The sequence below is a fragment of the Delphinus delphis genome, chromosome 20, assembly GCF_949987515.2.
Source record: "Delphinus delphis chromosome 20, mDelDel1.2, whole genome shotgun sequence".
NCBI lineage: Eukaryota > Metazoa > Chordata > Mammalia > Artiodactyla > Delphinidae > Delphinus > Delphinus delphis.
Window position 1 is genome coordinate 1,531,816 of NC_082702.1, and position 18,478 is coordinate 1,550,293.

Consider the following 18,478-nt stretch of genomic DNA (forward strand, 5'->3'; position numbering starts at 1 on the left):
CTTTTTTAGTTTAAAAAGAAGTACGTTTATTAGTATATGCACACAGTTTGCAGAATAGAAACATTTAGAGTATTTAGGGAAATTCAGTCAAATTCAACAAACCTCAGTGAAAACATGTTGTATTTGTTTAATGGCAGACAGGTAATTACTTGAGTCTATTAACTGGCTGCATTTTCAGTCTTCAATAGGTTCTTTTTTTTTTCTTTTAATTTTTTTTTTATTTTATCTTTGACCACATTGGGTCTTCATTGCTGTGTGTGGGCTTTTCTCTGGTTGCGGTGAGCAGGGGCTACTCTTCGTTGTGGTGCGCAGGCTCCTGATTGTGGTGGCTTTTCTTGTTGTGGAGCACAGACTCTAGGCACGCGGGCTCAGTAGTTGTGGCGCACGGGCTTAGTTGCTCCACAGCATGTGGGATCTTCCTGGACTAGGGCTCAAACCCATGTCCCCTGAGTTGGCAGGTGGATTCTTAACCACTGCACCACCAGGGAAACCCTCAATAGGTTCTTTGAAAAGATGTTTAGCAAGGTGGAAGATAACTTGATCCATGTCACTTAGAGGCTTTATTTATCTATTTTTAAAAATATTATTGGAGTATAGTTGATTTATAATGTTGTACAGCAAAGGTGTACAGCAAAGTGATTCAGTTATACATATATACATATACTCATGTATATGAGTTATACATATACTCATTCTTTTTCAGATTATTTTCCCTTATATGTTATTACAAAATATTGAGTATAGTTCCCTGTTCTATACTGTAGGCAGTTGTTGGTTATCTGTTTTATATATAGTAGTGTGTATATGTCAATCCCAATCTCCCAATTTATCCCTCCCCCCCCCAATTCTCACTCTTGATTCCATTCTATGTGGGTTTTTTTCTTTTTCTTTTTTTTAATCATTCATTCATTCACTTCGATATTTATTGGATGCCAGAATCACTGTTCTGGGCACTTGAAAGGCATCACTGAACAAAACAGGTTGAAAAAAGAAACAATCTTGCCCTGCAGAGTTTACATAAGCAGCATAATAAACAATAAATTGTATAAAATACTAGAAGGTCATAAGTGTTACTGAAGGGAAAAAATGGAGCAGTGTAAGTTCAATGATACACACCAATCTGTGAGGGGATAAGAACACGTCATAATTTTAAATAGAATGGTTAAAGTGGGGCCTCTTCTCAAAGCTGACGTTTACGCAAAGACTTGGGAAGAGAAGAAGGTGCTAACTATGTGGGTATTTGGAGAAAGTTCTCCCCATGTAGAGGGAACATCCAGTTCAAGGGCTTTACAGCTGGGACATAACCTGGAATATTCGAGGCACATCAAGGAGGTGATGGAGCTGAATCAGTGATGAAGAGAGGGAATAGTAGGAGATTAATTCAGAAAGGAAATTGGGAGTCCAACTGCAGTCAAACGCTGCATAACACTGTTAGGGTCTTGGCTTTGACTCTGAATGAAATGGGGAGACATTGGAGGATTTGAAGCAGAGGAATGGCTTGATCTGCCATGTCTTTAAAGGGTCACACCGGCTGATGTATTGAAAGTGGTTTGTTGGAGGGTTTGTTTTCTTTATTGTCTCTGACAGCAAGGTGCTCATCCTGTGTGGCTGTGGCCTTCTGAGGTGAGTGCTATTTCTTTCCTCTTTCCACTGTTTCAGCCTCTCTAACCCTGTGGAAAGGACTGGACATTTCCAAGTCCCCCTCTGCAGCTTTCTAGCGGTTGAATTATAGGTAAAACCAGTAAAATAAAACACACATCCAAGTTAAATTCATGGTAAAGGAGAAGGATCCTCCTTGTCCGATCTTATAAATGTTTGTGTGAAGCTGTTTTTTATGTTTTTACAGAGTAAAGTGCCAGGGATTTTAACAGGTGAGTCTAGATGTATACATGCAGGTCTCGTGTTTGTATGGGTTTCACAGTTGCCACCATGGACTTACTCCCTTGTGCTGGCATTGGATATGAGTACTTGAAATTTGTCCTGAGATTTTTTTTCCTTTGAGGCTAGTTTTCAAGCTACACAAGATAATCAGTATTAACTGAAATAATGTGAAAAAATGTGCCATACAGGGGCTTCCCTGGTGGTTCAGTGGTTAAGAATCTGCCTGCCAATGCAGGGGACACGGGTTTAAGCCCTGGTCCAGGAGGATCCCACACGCTGCAGAGTGACTAAGCCCATGTGCCACAGCTACTGAGCCTGCGGTGTAGAGCCCGAGAGCCACAACTACTGAGCCCATGTGCCTAGAACCTGTGCTCCACAACAAGAGAAACCACCGCAATGAGAATCCTGCACACCGCAACAAAGAGTAGCCCCCGCTCGCCACAACTAGAGAAAGCCCACACGCAGCAACGAAGACCCAATGCAGCCAAAAAGAAATTAAAAAAAAAAATGTGCCGTACAGAAAAATATAAAATGATCATTTTTCTCACTCGGGGCTTTCTTCAGAGCCCCCTTTTTTTTTTTTTTTTTTTGGCTGCGCTGGGTGTTCATTGTGGTGCACGGGCTTCTCTAGTTGTGGCGTGTGGACTTAGTTGTCCCGCTGCATGTGGGCTCTTAGTTCCCCCACCAGAGATCAAACCTGTATTGGAAGGCAGATTCTTAGCCACTGGACCACCAGGAAAGTCCCTTCAGAGCCTTTTTTTTGGCTGCGTTGGGTCTTCGTTGCTGCATGTGGGTTTTCTCTAATTGTGGCACATGGGCTCAGTAGTTGTGGCTCGTGGGCTCTAGAGCACAGGCTCAGTAGTTGTAGCACACAGGCTTAGCTGCTCCGTGGCGTGTGGGATCTTCCCAGACCAGGGCTCAAACCTGTGTCCCCTGCACTGGCAGGCGGATTCTTAACCACTGCACCACCAGGGAAGCCCGTCATTTGTTTTGAATCTCAAAATTTCCCAGATTTGAGTCCATGGGAGTTCCTTTATGCTGGTTTGTCCCATTTTCATGTCACCATCACATTTTGTGCACTTAGCTCTGATACAAAAGATATTACAGTTTCATCCTGCAAATTTCCTTTCTCTGCCAGGAATCAGTCTTTTCTCTAAGGAGATTTTCTTTTTGGTAGAGAAAGGTATTGAGAAATCAAGAACTGTGTCTTGGATGTGCTCAAGGACATAGGTGAACCGTTGCTTCCGGGCCTTCTTTGACTACACTGCATTTAGGTTCACAAACACTACCCATGCCATGGCAAGATACAAGCCATTAACTAAAGTTCAGGAAGTGTTTTAAACTTTTTCAATGTAAAGTTTATTTCAGGGGAATACACGAACATCAACTGTACAATTTGATGACTGATGAATGCATTTATACATGAAAAAACTTCCCAGTCTAGGTATAGAACAATTCTGTGATGCCGAAAAATGCCCACTTGTCTGATTCCGTGAGTCTCTGAGAGTCATTCACTTTCTGATTTTTTTCAACGTAGTTGTTTTGCCTATTCTTTCATTGGTATCTAAATTTAGCCCATACTGGGGAATTCCCTGACAGTCCAGTGGTTAGGACTGGGTGCTCTCACTGCCAAGGGCCTGGGTTCAATCCCTGGTCGGGGAACTAAGATCCCACAAGTTCTGCAGAGTGGAAAAAATAATTTAGCCTGTACTAGTTTTATGAAATAGAAGTATTTTATTTGAAATGTTAAATATATTTATGTTTTAATTAAGGTTTTTATTGATACTTTTCCTGGGCTTTTTAATTAATTGCCCAGGCATAACAAAATTATACATACCATCTAGTCAGTTCATGTCTGTCCTTGTGTACACATAATTTGGTCTCCTTATTCAGGAACATGGTTTGCACCTTCATCTTACAGCGTTAGGCATCTCTTCCTGTGGGCCTTGCACTAAAGGATTCTATTTTGGGTTTTCCTCACAGCCTCCCCATGAAGCAGGTGCCTGAAAGGCATCATTTTCCATAAAAGGAAATCGAGGCTCAGGGAGATAAATGTACTTGCTGAAAGGCAGGGAACTGATGAGCAGCTGAACCAAGCTAGAGACACAGTTTGGCTGTACATGGGGTTTGTGCTGTATAACCACAAAACTATGCCACATGGCTCCAGAATGGGCCAAGGTCTGGCACGATGGTGACCATGATGATGATGGGGATGGTGATGACAATGATGCTGATGATGGCAGCTGGGATTGTAACCATCAACAGACCCATTCATTAGGGAGCACAAGGTGCTGCCCTATGCACTTTTCATACATTAACCAATAGACCCTCCTACAGCCCTGAGCAGCAGCTACAACATTATCCTATTTTACCAAGGAGGAAACTGACACACAAACAGCTCATTGACTAGCACAGGGTCACACAGGGCATAAGCAGTGAAGCTGGAATTTGACGCATCAGTCGGCCTCCAGAACTGGACTCTTGGGTGCTACACAAAGGAGGAAAGGACATGCAGCAGGAAGGGGAAAGTGGAGGTGAGGGGTCAGTGGGATAGGGAGAATTTAATGGGATAACAGAGGGAGCCTATGGGGGACAGTGATTTGGTGATTCCCAGATGTTAGCATTTCATGAATCACTAAAAAAATTTTTTTGACTAGAAAGCTCACACAGATTTGGTAAAAAAGGACATTTCACACCCACATTTCAAAAAATAAAGGACTTTTACCTGGAAAGAAGGCAGAGGATAGCATCTCACAATGGAGGGGCATCTTCTAATGTAAGTTGAGCTTAATGAGAGACTTAATGCATTAGCTGTATTTTCATGACTTTGAGAGCAAGTGGTGTCAGAATTAAACGTGTGGTAATCGACAGTGCCTGGAACAGGCCTGACATGTGGTCAGTGTCAGTGGACATTAGTGATAGCCATTGATACCAGTGCTTTCAATTTAAATGGATGTACTTTTTATTTAACTTAAGTAGATTTATTCCAGGAGGGAAACATGCATTGCTCTGGTAAATTGGAAAACCAGTTTGATTGGCTACAAATGGAGACTTGCCCTCAAAACACAACAATGAAATTGAAATAATGAAATCAAGTCCCAGGGAGCTCATGCTGCCTTCTGAAGCCTGTGAGTATAAAATTGTTCTCTCATAAAAAAGGGAAATTATTCACAGTCAGAAAAGTATCAATAACAAAGCACGAATGGAGACTTCCTTTTGAAAACTTTAAGGCAGAAAAAAGGGAAAACGTTCGTCTTCTCAGTGTGTCCATCATGGCATGTGAAGAGGGTAATTATAATCCAGGCAAACAATCAGAAATATAATACATGTTAGCAGGAAGAAAAAAAAATCCAATTGACCGTGCCTCCACTGCCGGGGGCCCGGTTCGATCCCTGGTCAGGGAGATAAGATCCCCAAGCTACATGGTGCGGCCACAACAAACATACAAACAAAATCTAATTGAATAGTAACATACAAGGATAAGTAGACGATGTTAAAATAGCTTTTACAAATATCCTACATTTGTTCTTGGAAGTCTGCAAAAGAAAGATCTTGCTAAAGGTAATCCATGTACATCAGTCTGAGCAATCAACATTTTATTTTATTTTTTCATATTTATTTATTTTCATATTTATATATTTATTTAAGTCCCCACACACAGTTCTTTATGTCAGAGGGAAAAAATGTAGTAGAAAAGATGACTTAGGACTTGTTTTTGGTTAAGGGTAAGGATTATTTAAAAACCAAAAGGTGGGACTTCCCTGGTGGCACAGTGGTTAAGAATCCACCTGCCAACGCAGGGGACACAGGTTCGATCCCCGGGAAGATCCTACATGCCGTGTAGCAACTAAGCCTGTGTGCCACAACTACTGAGCCTGCACTCTAAGGCCCGGGAGCCACAACTACTCAGCCCTCGCACCTCGAGCCCGTGCTCTGCAACAAAAGAAGCCACTGCAATGAGAAGCCCGCGCACCTCAAGGAAGAGTAGCCTCTGCACTCCACAGCTAGAAATAGCCTGCGCACAGCAACAAAGACCCAATGCGACCAAAAATAAATTAATTTATAAAAATAAACAAAAATAAATAAATAAAAACACAAAGGTCATCAACCAAAGAAAATAAATTGAAGCTTAATCAAAATTAAAACTTTCCTTTTCAAGAGATAGTTAAGAAAGTAAGAACTCAAGTCACAACCTAGAGAAAGATATTTGTAAGAACTATCTCTGAAAAATGACTGTGATTCTCAATATGTAAATGGTCCTTATAACAATAATGAAAAATAACACAATTCAAAATATTCGCAAAACTTCTGAAAGCATGTGTCACCAAAGAAGTATAAATGGTAAATAAGAAAATGAAAATATACTTCTCCTTATTACTCAGCATTGTAAACACATTTTAAAGCCACAGTGAGGGACTACTACACACTCATTGGAATGACTAAAATTCAAGCACTGACAATTTCAAGTTAATGAAGAGATGAAACAGCTACAACTCATATATTTCTTGAGGGAATACAAATTGATAAATAACTTTAGAAAATACTGTTGTACTCTCTTGTAATGCTATACATACACATATCATACGACACGGTAATCTCAATTGTAGGTATATCCTTAAGAAAAATTAAATCTTATGACTCAGGAATACTTCGGTGGAAATATTCACAGTAACAGCAGCTTTATTCGTAAAATCCAAAAAACAATATAACGTTTGTGATTTTACTTTTTTTTCCCCCGTCATGTGTTAAAATATCTAAACTAGTCCCAAGACAGAGTGGCTCATGCTAAGACCCAAATCTGAATGCTGAAACTTACTTCAATTTCTATTTTTTGCAGATATCTGGCTCTTTCAGGAGCGGAAATCTAAGGCCAGCCAATCAGAATATGCCTGATAAGCTTTAGTTTTTCACAACCTTGTTCCAAAACTTCCCTGTGCCCCACATAAAGAAAATTAACCTTTCTATGACGAATCAGCTATTGCCTAGTATGAATTCCTTGTTCTCAAGTATTTTTGTCTATGTAATCTGTGCATTCTGAATAGCTCTTCAGAGCTCCTCGCTATTTTCTAGACTGGATGCTTTCCAGTTCATGAGTCACTACGTAAAAGCAAACTATATCCCAAAATTAAAGTCTGTGAAATTTTCTCTTAAGATGTATTAAGTTTTTTTTTTTTCATAATTGTATAGGTTTACATGGTCTGAATTTTTAAAACATTTATTTTTGGCTGCTTTGTGTCTTCATTGCTGCAAGTGGGCTTTTCTCTAGTTGCGGCGAGCAGGAGCTACTCTTCGTTATGGTGCTCAGGCTTCTCATTGTGGTGGCTTCTCTTGTTGTGGAGCACGGGCTCTAGGCACGGGGGCTTCAGTAGTTGTGGCACACGGGCTCAGTAGTTGTGGCTCCCAGGCTCTAGAGCGCAGGCTCAGTAGTTGTGGCGCATGGGCTTAGTTGCTCCGTGGCATTGAATTTTTTTAATTCAATTTTACATTCAAATCTTGAAATCTTTCTTTGCTTCTTTTTTTTTTTTTTTTCATGCTTTTGGTAGGTATAGCAGTGCTACTTAGAGATATCTGACATGTTTTCTTATTGATACACTGGTTTACGTAGTGCATGTCTCAATAGAAAGTATTTTTTGCACAAAGGGGCAGAGGTTTAAAGTAACTGCATAACGCTAAACACTTCTGCAAAGTAATTTTAATAGATACCCAATGGCAGTTTGTGATATTTACTAATTTCTTTAGTTTTACCAACATTTGGTAATGTCAGACTTCCTTAGGCTCATCAATCTGATTCGTTTCATTTTCATTTTCCTAATGGAAAATAAGACTACTTTTTTAAAAATGTTGTTTGCTTTCATAATTCTAATCTGAAGTGACATAGAAGAATTTTGCCTTCTCAGGTTTTAAATCTTTCATTTGTAGTAATTATCGAATTTATTTATTATTTATATATTAAATCTTTAATAATTTATATATGTCTTAATATCTTCCTAAGTGTTTTCTTGTCATTTCAATTTTTACGTTTTTTTAAAGAAGTCTGCTATTATCATATAGTTTGTGTACATGCTGTGATAATTTTTATATTTGCTTTGAGAAGTCCTGTAAGGCATGCCAAATTAATAGTGTTGTGAAATGTGAAATAAAAAGGAGTCACTTCTGTCAAGGGATTTTTAAAAAATTATATATATATATATATATATATATATTTATTTATTTATTTATTTATTTATGGCTGCATTGAGTCTTCTTTGCTGCGCGCGGGCTTTCTCTAGTTGCGGCGAGCGGGGGCTACTCTTCGTTGTGGTGCGCGGGCTTCTCATTGTGGTGGCTTCTCTTGTTGTGGAGCACAGGCTCTAAGTGCGCAGGCTTCAGTAGTTGTGGCACGTGGGCTTCAGTAGTTGTAGCTCGCGGGCTCTAGAGCGCAGGCTCAGTAGTTGTGGCGCATGGGCTTAGTTACTCAGCGGCATGTGGGATCTTCTCGGACCAGGGCTCGAACCCGCGTCCCCTGCATTGGCAGGCGGATTCTTAACCACTGCACCACCAGGGAAGTCCCCTGTCAAGGGATTTTTAACATGGAGCTGGGAGGCCATTAATTAGTGGACCTCCTGCACTTCCCCATCTTGTGAAACCATGAACTTTTGATCTGGGCCAACCTGCAAATATTCCAAGGATTCTGCAAAAACACCTGCAACTTGTCACACTAATGGACTATTACTTCCCTGTAGTGATAGCCTTAGCACTCAGTCCTGTTCAGCAGAGACTAGCTTCTGCCTCCAGCTCCAATTAAAATCCTTTGTAATGCAAACCTCTCTTTGTCTTTAAAAGCTCCTTACGTTTATTCCCTAGCCCACACCCCCGCCCCACCCCCACCCATCCCCAAACCCCCAACCCCCGTGAAAAATTGTCTTCCACGAAACCGGACCCTGTGCCAAAAGGGTTGGGGACCGATGGCCTAGCCCGACATCTTTTTTGTTGCTACTTAAATGTGTGCCCCGAATTGCAATTCTTTGGTCCCAAGGTAACGCGTTGTGCTTGATTATTGTCTCTCAGGTTAATTTAGGTTGACAGTATCCACTATACAGTTGTGTTTTCTAATTTCATGTATTTTATTTTAGCCAATGATCAACATACTTTATTGCACATAATTCCCTTTTTTATTCCAAAATCTTATTAACTTGGTTTTTCTTATTTGAAAATACTTCCAAGGTTTTCATAAAAAACAAAAACAACAAATAAGGACTCTGGCTACTCTCAGTCTTTACACAACTGGAATGCTTTTTTTCTAATCTTGTATCAACTTTTATGTTGAGAAATGAGTTAAATCAGAATTTTAAAAAGATTAAACATACAGGGTTTGATGGGTCTGCTTTGATGTGTTGTTCTTCCCGCACGGACTTGGCCCATTAGTGCCCCGGAGTTTGGGGGAGGGTCTCCTCCGCCCCCGACTCCGTGGACCGATGGGAACTACATTACCCAGGAGATTGTGTGCGGACCGGCCTTGTTCTCCACACCAGTGATGGACCAGAACAGGGACTCTTCCGGGATTGTGAACTAGGAGTGGGCGGGACTTCCGGCTCCTTCCTGAAGGAGGTCGTTTGGCTGCTTTTGCTGCCGTCTGCAGGACCCGAGGCTCAGGATCACTCGGTGGAGCCGAGCTTAGAGAAACTGGAAAGAACCCGAGGGGCGCCGTCCGCACTGCCCAGGAGTGAGCGGGTTGCGGAACCCACTTCCGGGATTTTCGGCCTAGGTCTCTGCCATTATCCTGCACGTCTCCTGGCACCACCGCGCCCACAAGGTCCTATGTCAACCAACGCGGTGCAGGACCCGGCCCAGGTGACTGTCCCGCCCCCCCCCCCACCCAATCCTGACCCAAATCTCAAGCCCCCAGGGAGGGTCTCCTGCTCAGGGCATTGGGGTTCAGTCCCCTGCTTCCAGAACTTTAGGTGTGCGTGTGTGGTGGTCCCATTTCTGACAGGCTGTTTGACGCAGTGTGGAGCGTGTTAAAGGCTGTGGGTTTGGCCCGTGCAAAGACTTGGAGGTGCTCAAGAGCCGGGAGCATTCGGGAAACCTGGGGTTCCAGTCATTTATGCAGGGAACAGAGAATTTAGAGAGGAGTCAACAGTCTGGGCCAACTGTCAGCATTCTGGGTGCTGCGGAGGGTTGTGAATAAATCAGGAACACGGTCTGAGTTAGAGTTTTAAAGTATTCCAAAGGCTGCTCAGGGGAGAACAGACTGGAACAGACTGGGTTCTGAGGGTGGAGGCAGGGAGACCTGGGAGAGCCCAGTGCATTCCACTCCAGAGAGTAAGGTGGCTTCTGGACCAGAGTGGTGCCTATGGAAGTTGTTGAGCTGAAACAAATAGACTGCCCGCTATTTCTATTGCAAATATGGTTCCCACACTCCGCCCCTCTCCTCCTTCCCATCCTCCCCCCCCCAACAATCATTAGGGAATTGCAATTGGGGTGTGCAGCTATGGTGGGCTATCACTTTTATGGAGATTAAAAAAGGATGTTAGAAGGGCTGTAGCCACCAAATAGTCCATGGGTTTTTTGTTTTTTAAAGAGTCCATGGCTTTGCTTTTCATTGGCTGAGTCCTTTCCAGGAAAGAAGGAGTCTTCATCCTTTTGGATTCCGTTATTGTTTCAGGTCAGTGAGGGCTGACCTCTTCTGGTGTGCCAACTCTAATTGAGGTTTCTGTTTACTATTTTTTTTACGAAGGAATATAAGTAATAAGATTCTTAATAATTCTTAAAGATAATTAGCAGGATTTCCTGGTGCAGTGAATGTGGCTCTGACCTAAGGACAGAGTAAAGGACAATAAGCATTTTCTTTTGGCTGAGCATCTGGAAGACTTGAGACCAGCAACTGATGTGAGAAGGCAGTTTCAGGGAGAGATTAAAAGTTGGATTCGGGACATGCTGCTTCTGAAATTCCAAAGTTGAGGTAACATAGGGGCCGGTGGAATCTGTAGTCTGGAATTGAAGGAGGAGGTCTGTGGCTCACTGATGTCCATGTGGTTACAGACTAAGTCCTGGACTCCGGCCAATTCTGAATCTCAAATTTAAGAGGGAAAGTTTGGTCACTTTTCTGGGAAAGGGGACCTGAGATGAAAGAAGAGAGACCTGGGGCTGGCGGGCAGTGCAGAACAGGTGAGACTTTCTGAGGCTACCTGAAGATGGGAGGGTTCTGTGGTTCCAGAGCTTTCTGGGGAAGCAAGGGTATAAGGAGTATACCTTATACTCCTTATTCACTCCTCTGAACACTTAGCCGACTGTGCATTCGTTTTTGAGCCAGCAAAAAGTGGGCAATGTTGACCAGTCATTGAAGCCCAGGCCCAGTCAAGGGCAGAGGTGCCTCAGCTCTCCCAGGAAACTACGAAGTTAAAAAGGTATAGATTTAATAAGTTAATCTTGTGTAAGCAAATAATAACTGCTTAATATATCTGTGTATAAAATAATAATAAATACATATATATATATAATTTAGTTTTTGCCTTGGGCTCTTCACATAGACTTCTGAACCCCTTGGAATTTCCTGGGGGTTAGGACTTTTTTTCACAACGACCCCATTTTGTCACACAGGAGTTTATTATGATGAGGTGACTTAGGGCAGGGCCCCTAGGTAGACTCAGGAGGGGACTGGTCACCAGAAAAACTAAGCAATTAGAAGTTTATACTCCCCCACAACCCCCCAACACTGGGGCATCCCAAGGATCAGAAGGAAACTAGAGACTAGGTATAAAAACTGCTGAAGAATGAAATTCAAGGTTCCTTCAGATTGGTGAACACATTGAAATGGTGGAAGTGCTGGGAGGGTGGCATGTACTGAAAGGGCCTGGAAACACCATGGTGCCCTCTAGCGCCCCACCCCCCCAGACCTAGATATCTCTTCCATTGGGCTGTTCCTAAGTTGTATCCATTATAATAAACCAGAGAAATAAGAAAACTGTTTTCCTAACTTTTGTGGGTCCTTTTAGCAAATTATCATAACTTAGGAAAGGTTCATGGGAAATCTTGAATTTGTAGCCAAGTAGAACAGAAGTACCATTAGCCTGGGAACCAGACATTGGAACTGGCCTCTTTAAAGAGGGCAGTCTTATGGGACTGCGTCCTTAAACCTTTAAATTCTGTCCCTAACGTCAGGTAGTGTCAGAATATGATTAAATGTCAGTCACCCAGTTGGTATCATAGAATCAGATCATTGGTGGTGGAAGAGACATCATATATTTGGTGTCAGATAGGAAATCACAGAAACCTCAAGGTATTGATTAAAAGTCACATTTATATAATGACTTGAAAGACATGTAGGAAATACCCAGTTTTCAAAAACATTTACAGAAATGTTAATCCTGTGTTCAGTAATAGCTCAGTCTTAGCATTAGATATGCACTAATGCATTTGATGTCTACACTAACATCATGAGATAGGCACCATAAATATTGCTATTATACACATAAAGACACTGAGTCTCAGGGACGTTGAGTCTTTTTGTTCAGGGCCATAGAGTTGTCAAGTTATAGCTCTGAAGACTGAGGATCCGAGGTCAGAGGTCAACCTCAGATGACTCATCTCCAGGAAAAGGAAGGGAGGAAACAGTTCAGCCTTTACATCCACACCATGATCACCTTTATCTCAGATCCTCCCTCTTTTCACAGGTTCCCATGGTAGCAGCAGCATTTATGGCCCCTGGACAGGTAAGTGGAAGAAACCCCAGTACCTACCCACACGTCATCCCTACCCCTGGTCCTGACACACAGATATAGGAGACAGTGTTGTCCTGGGATTGTGGGCCCTTAGGTCTGGGCCCTGGCACCATCTCAGGCACAGGATAATTAATCAAATCCAGCAGTTGTATGGAGGTGTTCCCATGTGTCCAATGGAGAAGGTCAAGTGGTAACATGTCCTTGGGCACAGACTGGAGATGAGACTGAGAGGGGAGTCTTCAGGGAACTGCCAAACCCATGACGTGGGCTGATAAAGACTGGGGGCATGAGTCATTCCTGGGATAGCAGCCTGAGGAGCTGGGCCTCTCCTGAGGGGGCGGGTCCATGACACGTTGGCCACAGAGGAGGGAAGTGATCTGACACTGGGTCTGAAGAGGCTGTTCTGCCTGCCGAGAGGAAGACTGGGGGTGAGGGTGGAGCTGGGGGCCAAGTGGAGGGCACAGTCCTGGTGAATGTCGATTGTGACTGGATCCTGGCAATGGCTCTGCAGCAGGAGAGGAGGTGAGTCTCTGAATCTCGTTTGTGGTAGAGCTGATTTTCTGCTGTACAGGTTGAGAGAGAGTAGTCTGACATGACCCCAGGATGTTTGCCTCTAGGTGACGGTGGGGATGCCATGTCTGAGATGGGAAGTCAGAAGTAGGAGTAATGGACAGAAGGACTGTCCAGAGTTCCATGTTCCCATGCTGAGTCTGAGATATTGCTGGGGTGTCTTGTGGGAGGTCCCACAGAGGCCTGGGGAAGCACCGCGTGCTGGGTGGCATGTGGGGAACACGGTGAGGTGCTGAAGTCCTGGGGCTGAGGTGGTGGCGTGGGGTGGGGTTGGGGTCACGGTCAGGCACGTGAGGGAGCTGTGACCCTGCAGGGCTGGGCAGTGGAGAGGGAGGGAGTGTGAGCATGGACTTAGAGCCCTTGTCCCCAGGCTTTACTCCAGGTGTCTGAGCACAAGTGTCATTGTATGTGATGTGATCTGTGTGATCTCAGGAGAGTTGACTCTGAGGAGAGTGGCTGGGGGTCTGTGTGGCAACCACAGAGCGTCTGTGAGACTGCCTGTCTCCCTCTCTGTTTTAACTGAATGATGTAATGTTAGCAATTTCCTGTGGCATCAGGACCTGGTGTGTCCTCTGAGCTGGGTTACTGGGGTGGACAACCATGACCTGGGGGTCCTGGTTGCAGAGGCTGCTGTGAACTCACTTGTCCCCCTCATGACAGGGCCATGTGATCTTTGAGGATGTGGCTGTGTCCTTCTCCCAGGAGGAGTGGGGTCTCCTTAACAATGCTCAGAGACTCCTGTACTGTGACGTGATGCTGGAGAACCTGTCACTTATAGCCTCCCTGGGTAAGGACCCCTGTTCCACACCGTTGCCCCGTATGGGACTCTGCCCTTCTTTTTGCATGGCTCACTCCATCCTTCCGAGCCTGGACCTTGGACACTGCTTACTTCCCTGATTTCCTGTCACTTGAGCTGTGTTCCCCCACCCTGTGTGTTGTTCAGCCCTATACCATAGATGTTGAAGCCTTTCACAGAAGGCTTTGGTCTCAGAGGCTTGAAGCCTGCCCGACTGATACCACTTAGCTTTGCCACCAGTTGTTGTGTTGACTGTTCAGATGTGTGCAAGATCCGTGTCACATGTTCTAACCTTTTTTTTGTGCACTGCCTGTGTCAGAAATTACAGACACTTACATGGTCACCACTTGTGGTCAACCCTAGATTATGTTTGCAAGACTCCTTAAGGTTCTTCTAGTGATACATCTTTTTCCTGAAGCCTGTCATTGGTTGGTTCACTCTGGGCCAGTGTCTTTCTCCTAGTGGCCCTATTTTCCTCTGAGGACTTTGATCTGGTAGTGTTCATAGTCACCCAGCCTGAGCTGAGGGATGGAGGCAACCCTGGGTGCCTGGCAAGGTAGGGCCCTCTCTAGTCATAGGAGGAGTGTTAATTGCATCCTGGGCCTGGTGAGTAGGAGCTGTAGGAAGGCGTGATACATTGATGAGTTCTAATCCTACAGGGAAATGTCCTTTCTCCACGACTGTTTTAGTCTTAAACTCATCATGGCTGTACCTCATTCTATCGTTCTTCCCCATTTTGACACTTTGCCCCTTTTATGTATCTACTGTGGGTTCTTTCTCCTGGCTCTTTCTATCTCAGTGTCATCCACATTTCTCCTTTTCCTCTCACTCTGCAATGTTGTCTAATAGTCTCTTCTTAATGTATCTTGGGAGGTGAAAGTACTTATATAGTCCTTGAACTCTTGGTAGTCAGGTGTGAATGGTGTGAATGCCTTTTCCTGGAGTGGGACACACATTCTACCCAATACACTTGTCACCACCAAAAAATTCTGCTGAACACCGTTGGCCGAGGAGTGGGTTGTTCCAGGCCTCTACTCCTAGTACAGTGCCATATCCTGGTGTCCTGTGTTCTTGCTGTTTATAAGATCTCTCCCTATTCTGTGACCATCAGAGGTCTAGTACTCACAGTAGCCCCTTCTTCTACCTGTCTGCCTCCCTTGTTTGAATCCTGCACAATGGACTTCTTCTCTGATGTGTCATACAAAAGCTATAATGGGCTCCTGTCCCACAAAAGTCTCCATGCACTTTATCAGGTTTTTTTTTGTTTTCCTTTCAGGTTGTTGGCATGGAGTAGAAGCTGAGGAGGCCGTTTCTGAACAATGTGTTTCTGTAGAACAAGTGACGGAAAACAGGAATCCAAAGCTGGAGCCATCTATCCTGAAGCCTCTTACTTCTGTTACGAGTGTCCTGGCGGAGAAAGATGTTTTGTACTTGGCTGACAATATGTTCACGTGCGGAGACGTTGAGAAGGCTTTCCTAGGCAGCTTGGGCTTTCCCCAGCACCAGCCCTCCCATGATGGAGAGCATCCACGTAGAAGCAGGCAGAGCAGGGAGGTCTCTCACCCTGGGCAAGGGCATCACAAGTGCAGCGAATGTGGTAAAGCCTTCAGTAAAAAGTTTAAATTCACGGAGCACCTGAGAGTTCACACTGGAGAAAAACCTTATGAGTGCAGTGACTGCGGGAAGTTCTTTAGACACAGCTCCAGTCTTATTCATCATCGGAAAGTTCACACAGGAGAAAGGCCTTATGAATGCTGTAATTGTGGGAAAGTCTTTGCCCACAAATATAAACTTTTTGAGCACCAGAGAATCCACACTGGAAAAAGACCATATGAGTGTAATGAATGTGGGAAAGCCTTCCTTCGCAAGGATTCACTTGTTCAGCACCAAAAAATCCACACTGGAGAAAATCCTCATAAGTGCGGTGAATGTGGAAAGTGCTTCCTGTACAAAAATAACCTTCTTGTGCACCAGAGGATCCACAGTGGAGAAAGGCCTTATGGGTGTAGCAAATGTGGAAAGTCCTTTGTCTTCAAAAAAAGGCTTCTTTATCACCAGCGAATCCACACTGGAGAAAGGCCTTACATGTGCAGTGAATGTGGGAAAGCCTATGTCTACAAAGGAAGTCTTATTGTGCATAAGAGAATTCACACTTTAGAGAAGGCTTATGGGTGTAACAAATGTGGGAAATTCTTTACAAGCAGTTTTGCCCTCAATAGACATGAGAATGTTCACACTGCACAAAGGTGTTATGAGTGCAGCGAATGTGGGAAAGCTCTCAACGGCAAAGTTAAACTTGCTGAGCACCAGAGAATCCATACTGGAGAAAGACCCTATAAGTGTAATGAATGTGAGAAAGCCTTCATGCGCAAGTATACACTTGTTCAGCACCAAAAAGTCCACACTGGAGTAAAGCCTTTTAAATGCAGTGAATGTGGGAAGCCCTTCACTTACAAAACAAGTCTTGTTGTCCACCAGAGAATCCACACTGGAGAAAGGCCTTATATGTGCAGTGAATGTGGGGAAGTCTTTGTCTACAGAAGAAGTCTTGTTGTCCATCAGAGAATCCACACTAGAGAAAAGCCTTATGAATGTAGTTCTTTGTAAGCAGCTCCAAGCTCACAAAAAACAAAGTTCACACTGGGGCAATGCCTTCTGGACTTATGCTTTCCTTCACTTGAGTTAATATCTAGCAGCACAACTCCTATGTAGTAGAGTAGGTGAATGTATACCTTATATGTGGCCAGTCAAACTTTTCTAAAATGGTAGTATCTTTTTATAGTCTCACGAGAAGCAGCAGAACATGAGTTCCTGTTTTTTACATTTTTACCAACACTTGGTATGTTCAGGCTTTCTAATTTCAGTGATGTCATAGGTGTATCTAGTGATTTTAACTAACATTTCCCTATTGATACAATGTGAGTGGTTTTCCATGTGTTAATTTCCAACCATATTTCTTTTTTTCTTTTTAGTTTTTATTGGAGTATAGTTAATTTACAATGCTGTGTTTCAGGTATACAGCAAAGTGAATCAGACAGCCATATTTCTTTTTTGAAATTTCTGTTCATATAATTTTGTCATCTTAATTACTGAGTTTTGATGTTTCTTCATGGATTATTGATTAAGGTCCTCTAATGGAAATATTTACCAATATTCTTCCAGACTTGTTCTTCTCATTTTAGTCACTTTTCCAGAGAAAGACTTTATTTTTTGGGGGGGGGGGGTGGTTTTGGACATGCTGTGGCATGCAGGATCTTACTTCCCCAACCAGGGATTGAACCTGTGCCCCCTGCCAGGGAAGCACAGAGTCCTAATCACTGGATCTCCAGGGAATTCCTCAATATGAAGCTCAGAATCCACTTTTAAATTTGTGCATCACAAAAAAATCCTACTAGAATTTTGACTGGGATTGCATTTAATCTTCAATTTAGAAAGAAATACTGAGTGTCCCAATCTATAAACTTGATAGATCTCCTTTTATTTAGATCTTGCTTAATTTTTATTAGCAGTCTTTTTTAGTTTTCTGTTTGTAGGTCTTACACATCTCCAGGTATTTTCTACATCTTATTGTGAAAGGGAATTTTAAAAAATCTTCAATTTATGAATTGTTCATACCTATTACACTTAGAGAGATATAAAACTAAGGACAGAAGTGATCTTTCTTTTTTTTGGGGGGGGGGGCAACGTGTGGGACCTCAGTTCCCTGGCCAGGAATTGAACCTGGGCCATGGCAGCAAAAGACCGGAATCCTAACCACTAGGCCACCACGGAACTCCCTAGTAGTGATCCTTCTTAATCTTATAAATAACATCTACAAAGAGCTATTAGAAATACTATCCCTTTGAACCATTATTAAAGTATTCCCATTAGAATAAAAGGAGGACAGCTGCTCTTTCTTCTCTTATTCAGTATCATCCTGGAGTTCCAATTTCATTCAATACAACAACAAAAATATACGACAAAATAATGAATATTTAGCAATTGGAAAGGAAGAAATAAACCACCTAAAATATGTCCACAGTTTTCATCTTCACTATGAGTCCAAATATGGACACTCAGTTTAGTGTCTGGACCCATCATAAACTCCTAATTTTTTCGTCACCTATTTGCTGCCCTTCTTACTTCCTTAGAACCCATTACCTTCTATTACACTATGCAACTTAATATCATAGATGAACTGCTTATTGTATATTTCTATCAAATACAGACTAAGTTCCAGTAGGGGAATATGTATTTACATGTTGTACACTGATATATTTCATATTCCTAGAAACATGTCTGAAACACCTATGGTACATATTGATGTCTTGAAATACATAACAAAATTACAACGCTCATTTAACGTTCAATTGCACAACTGTGGGTATACTTTCTAACTCTCCTTACCCTGCCTTTCTCCTCACCCTGCCTTTTCCTTCAGTTTCGCTACCCTCAAAATGCTCTGAGTTATGGGACAAATCATATTTTGCAAAAAGCCTTTAAATCAACTAAAAAGTCCCAATAGTTATTTTATTGGCTTCCTTCTCTTATT

At 42.9% G+C, this 18,478-nt stretch overlaps 1 protein-coding gene across 1 annotated transcript; it reads left to right on the plus strand.

Annotated features, from left to right (window-relative positions):
- Positions 1-4,069: 4,069 nt before the first annotated feature.
- LOC132416359 (zinc finger protein 419-like) lies at positions 4,070-18,150 on the plus strand. Its single transcript, XM_069540254.1, has 5 exons — positions 4,070-4,132; positions 9,286-9,711; positions 12,534-12,572; positions 13,812-13,938; positions 15,224-18,150. The coding sequence occupies exons 1-5, from the start codon at positions 4,070-4,072 to the stop codon at positions 16,552-16,554; spliced, it is 1,986 nt and encodes a 661-aa protein (XP_069396355.1). The 3' UTR covers positions 16,555-18,150.
- The last annotated feature ends 328 nt before the right edge of the window (positions 18,151-18,478 follow it).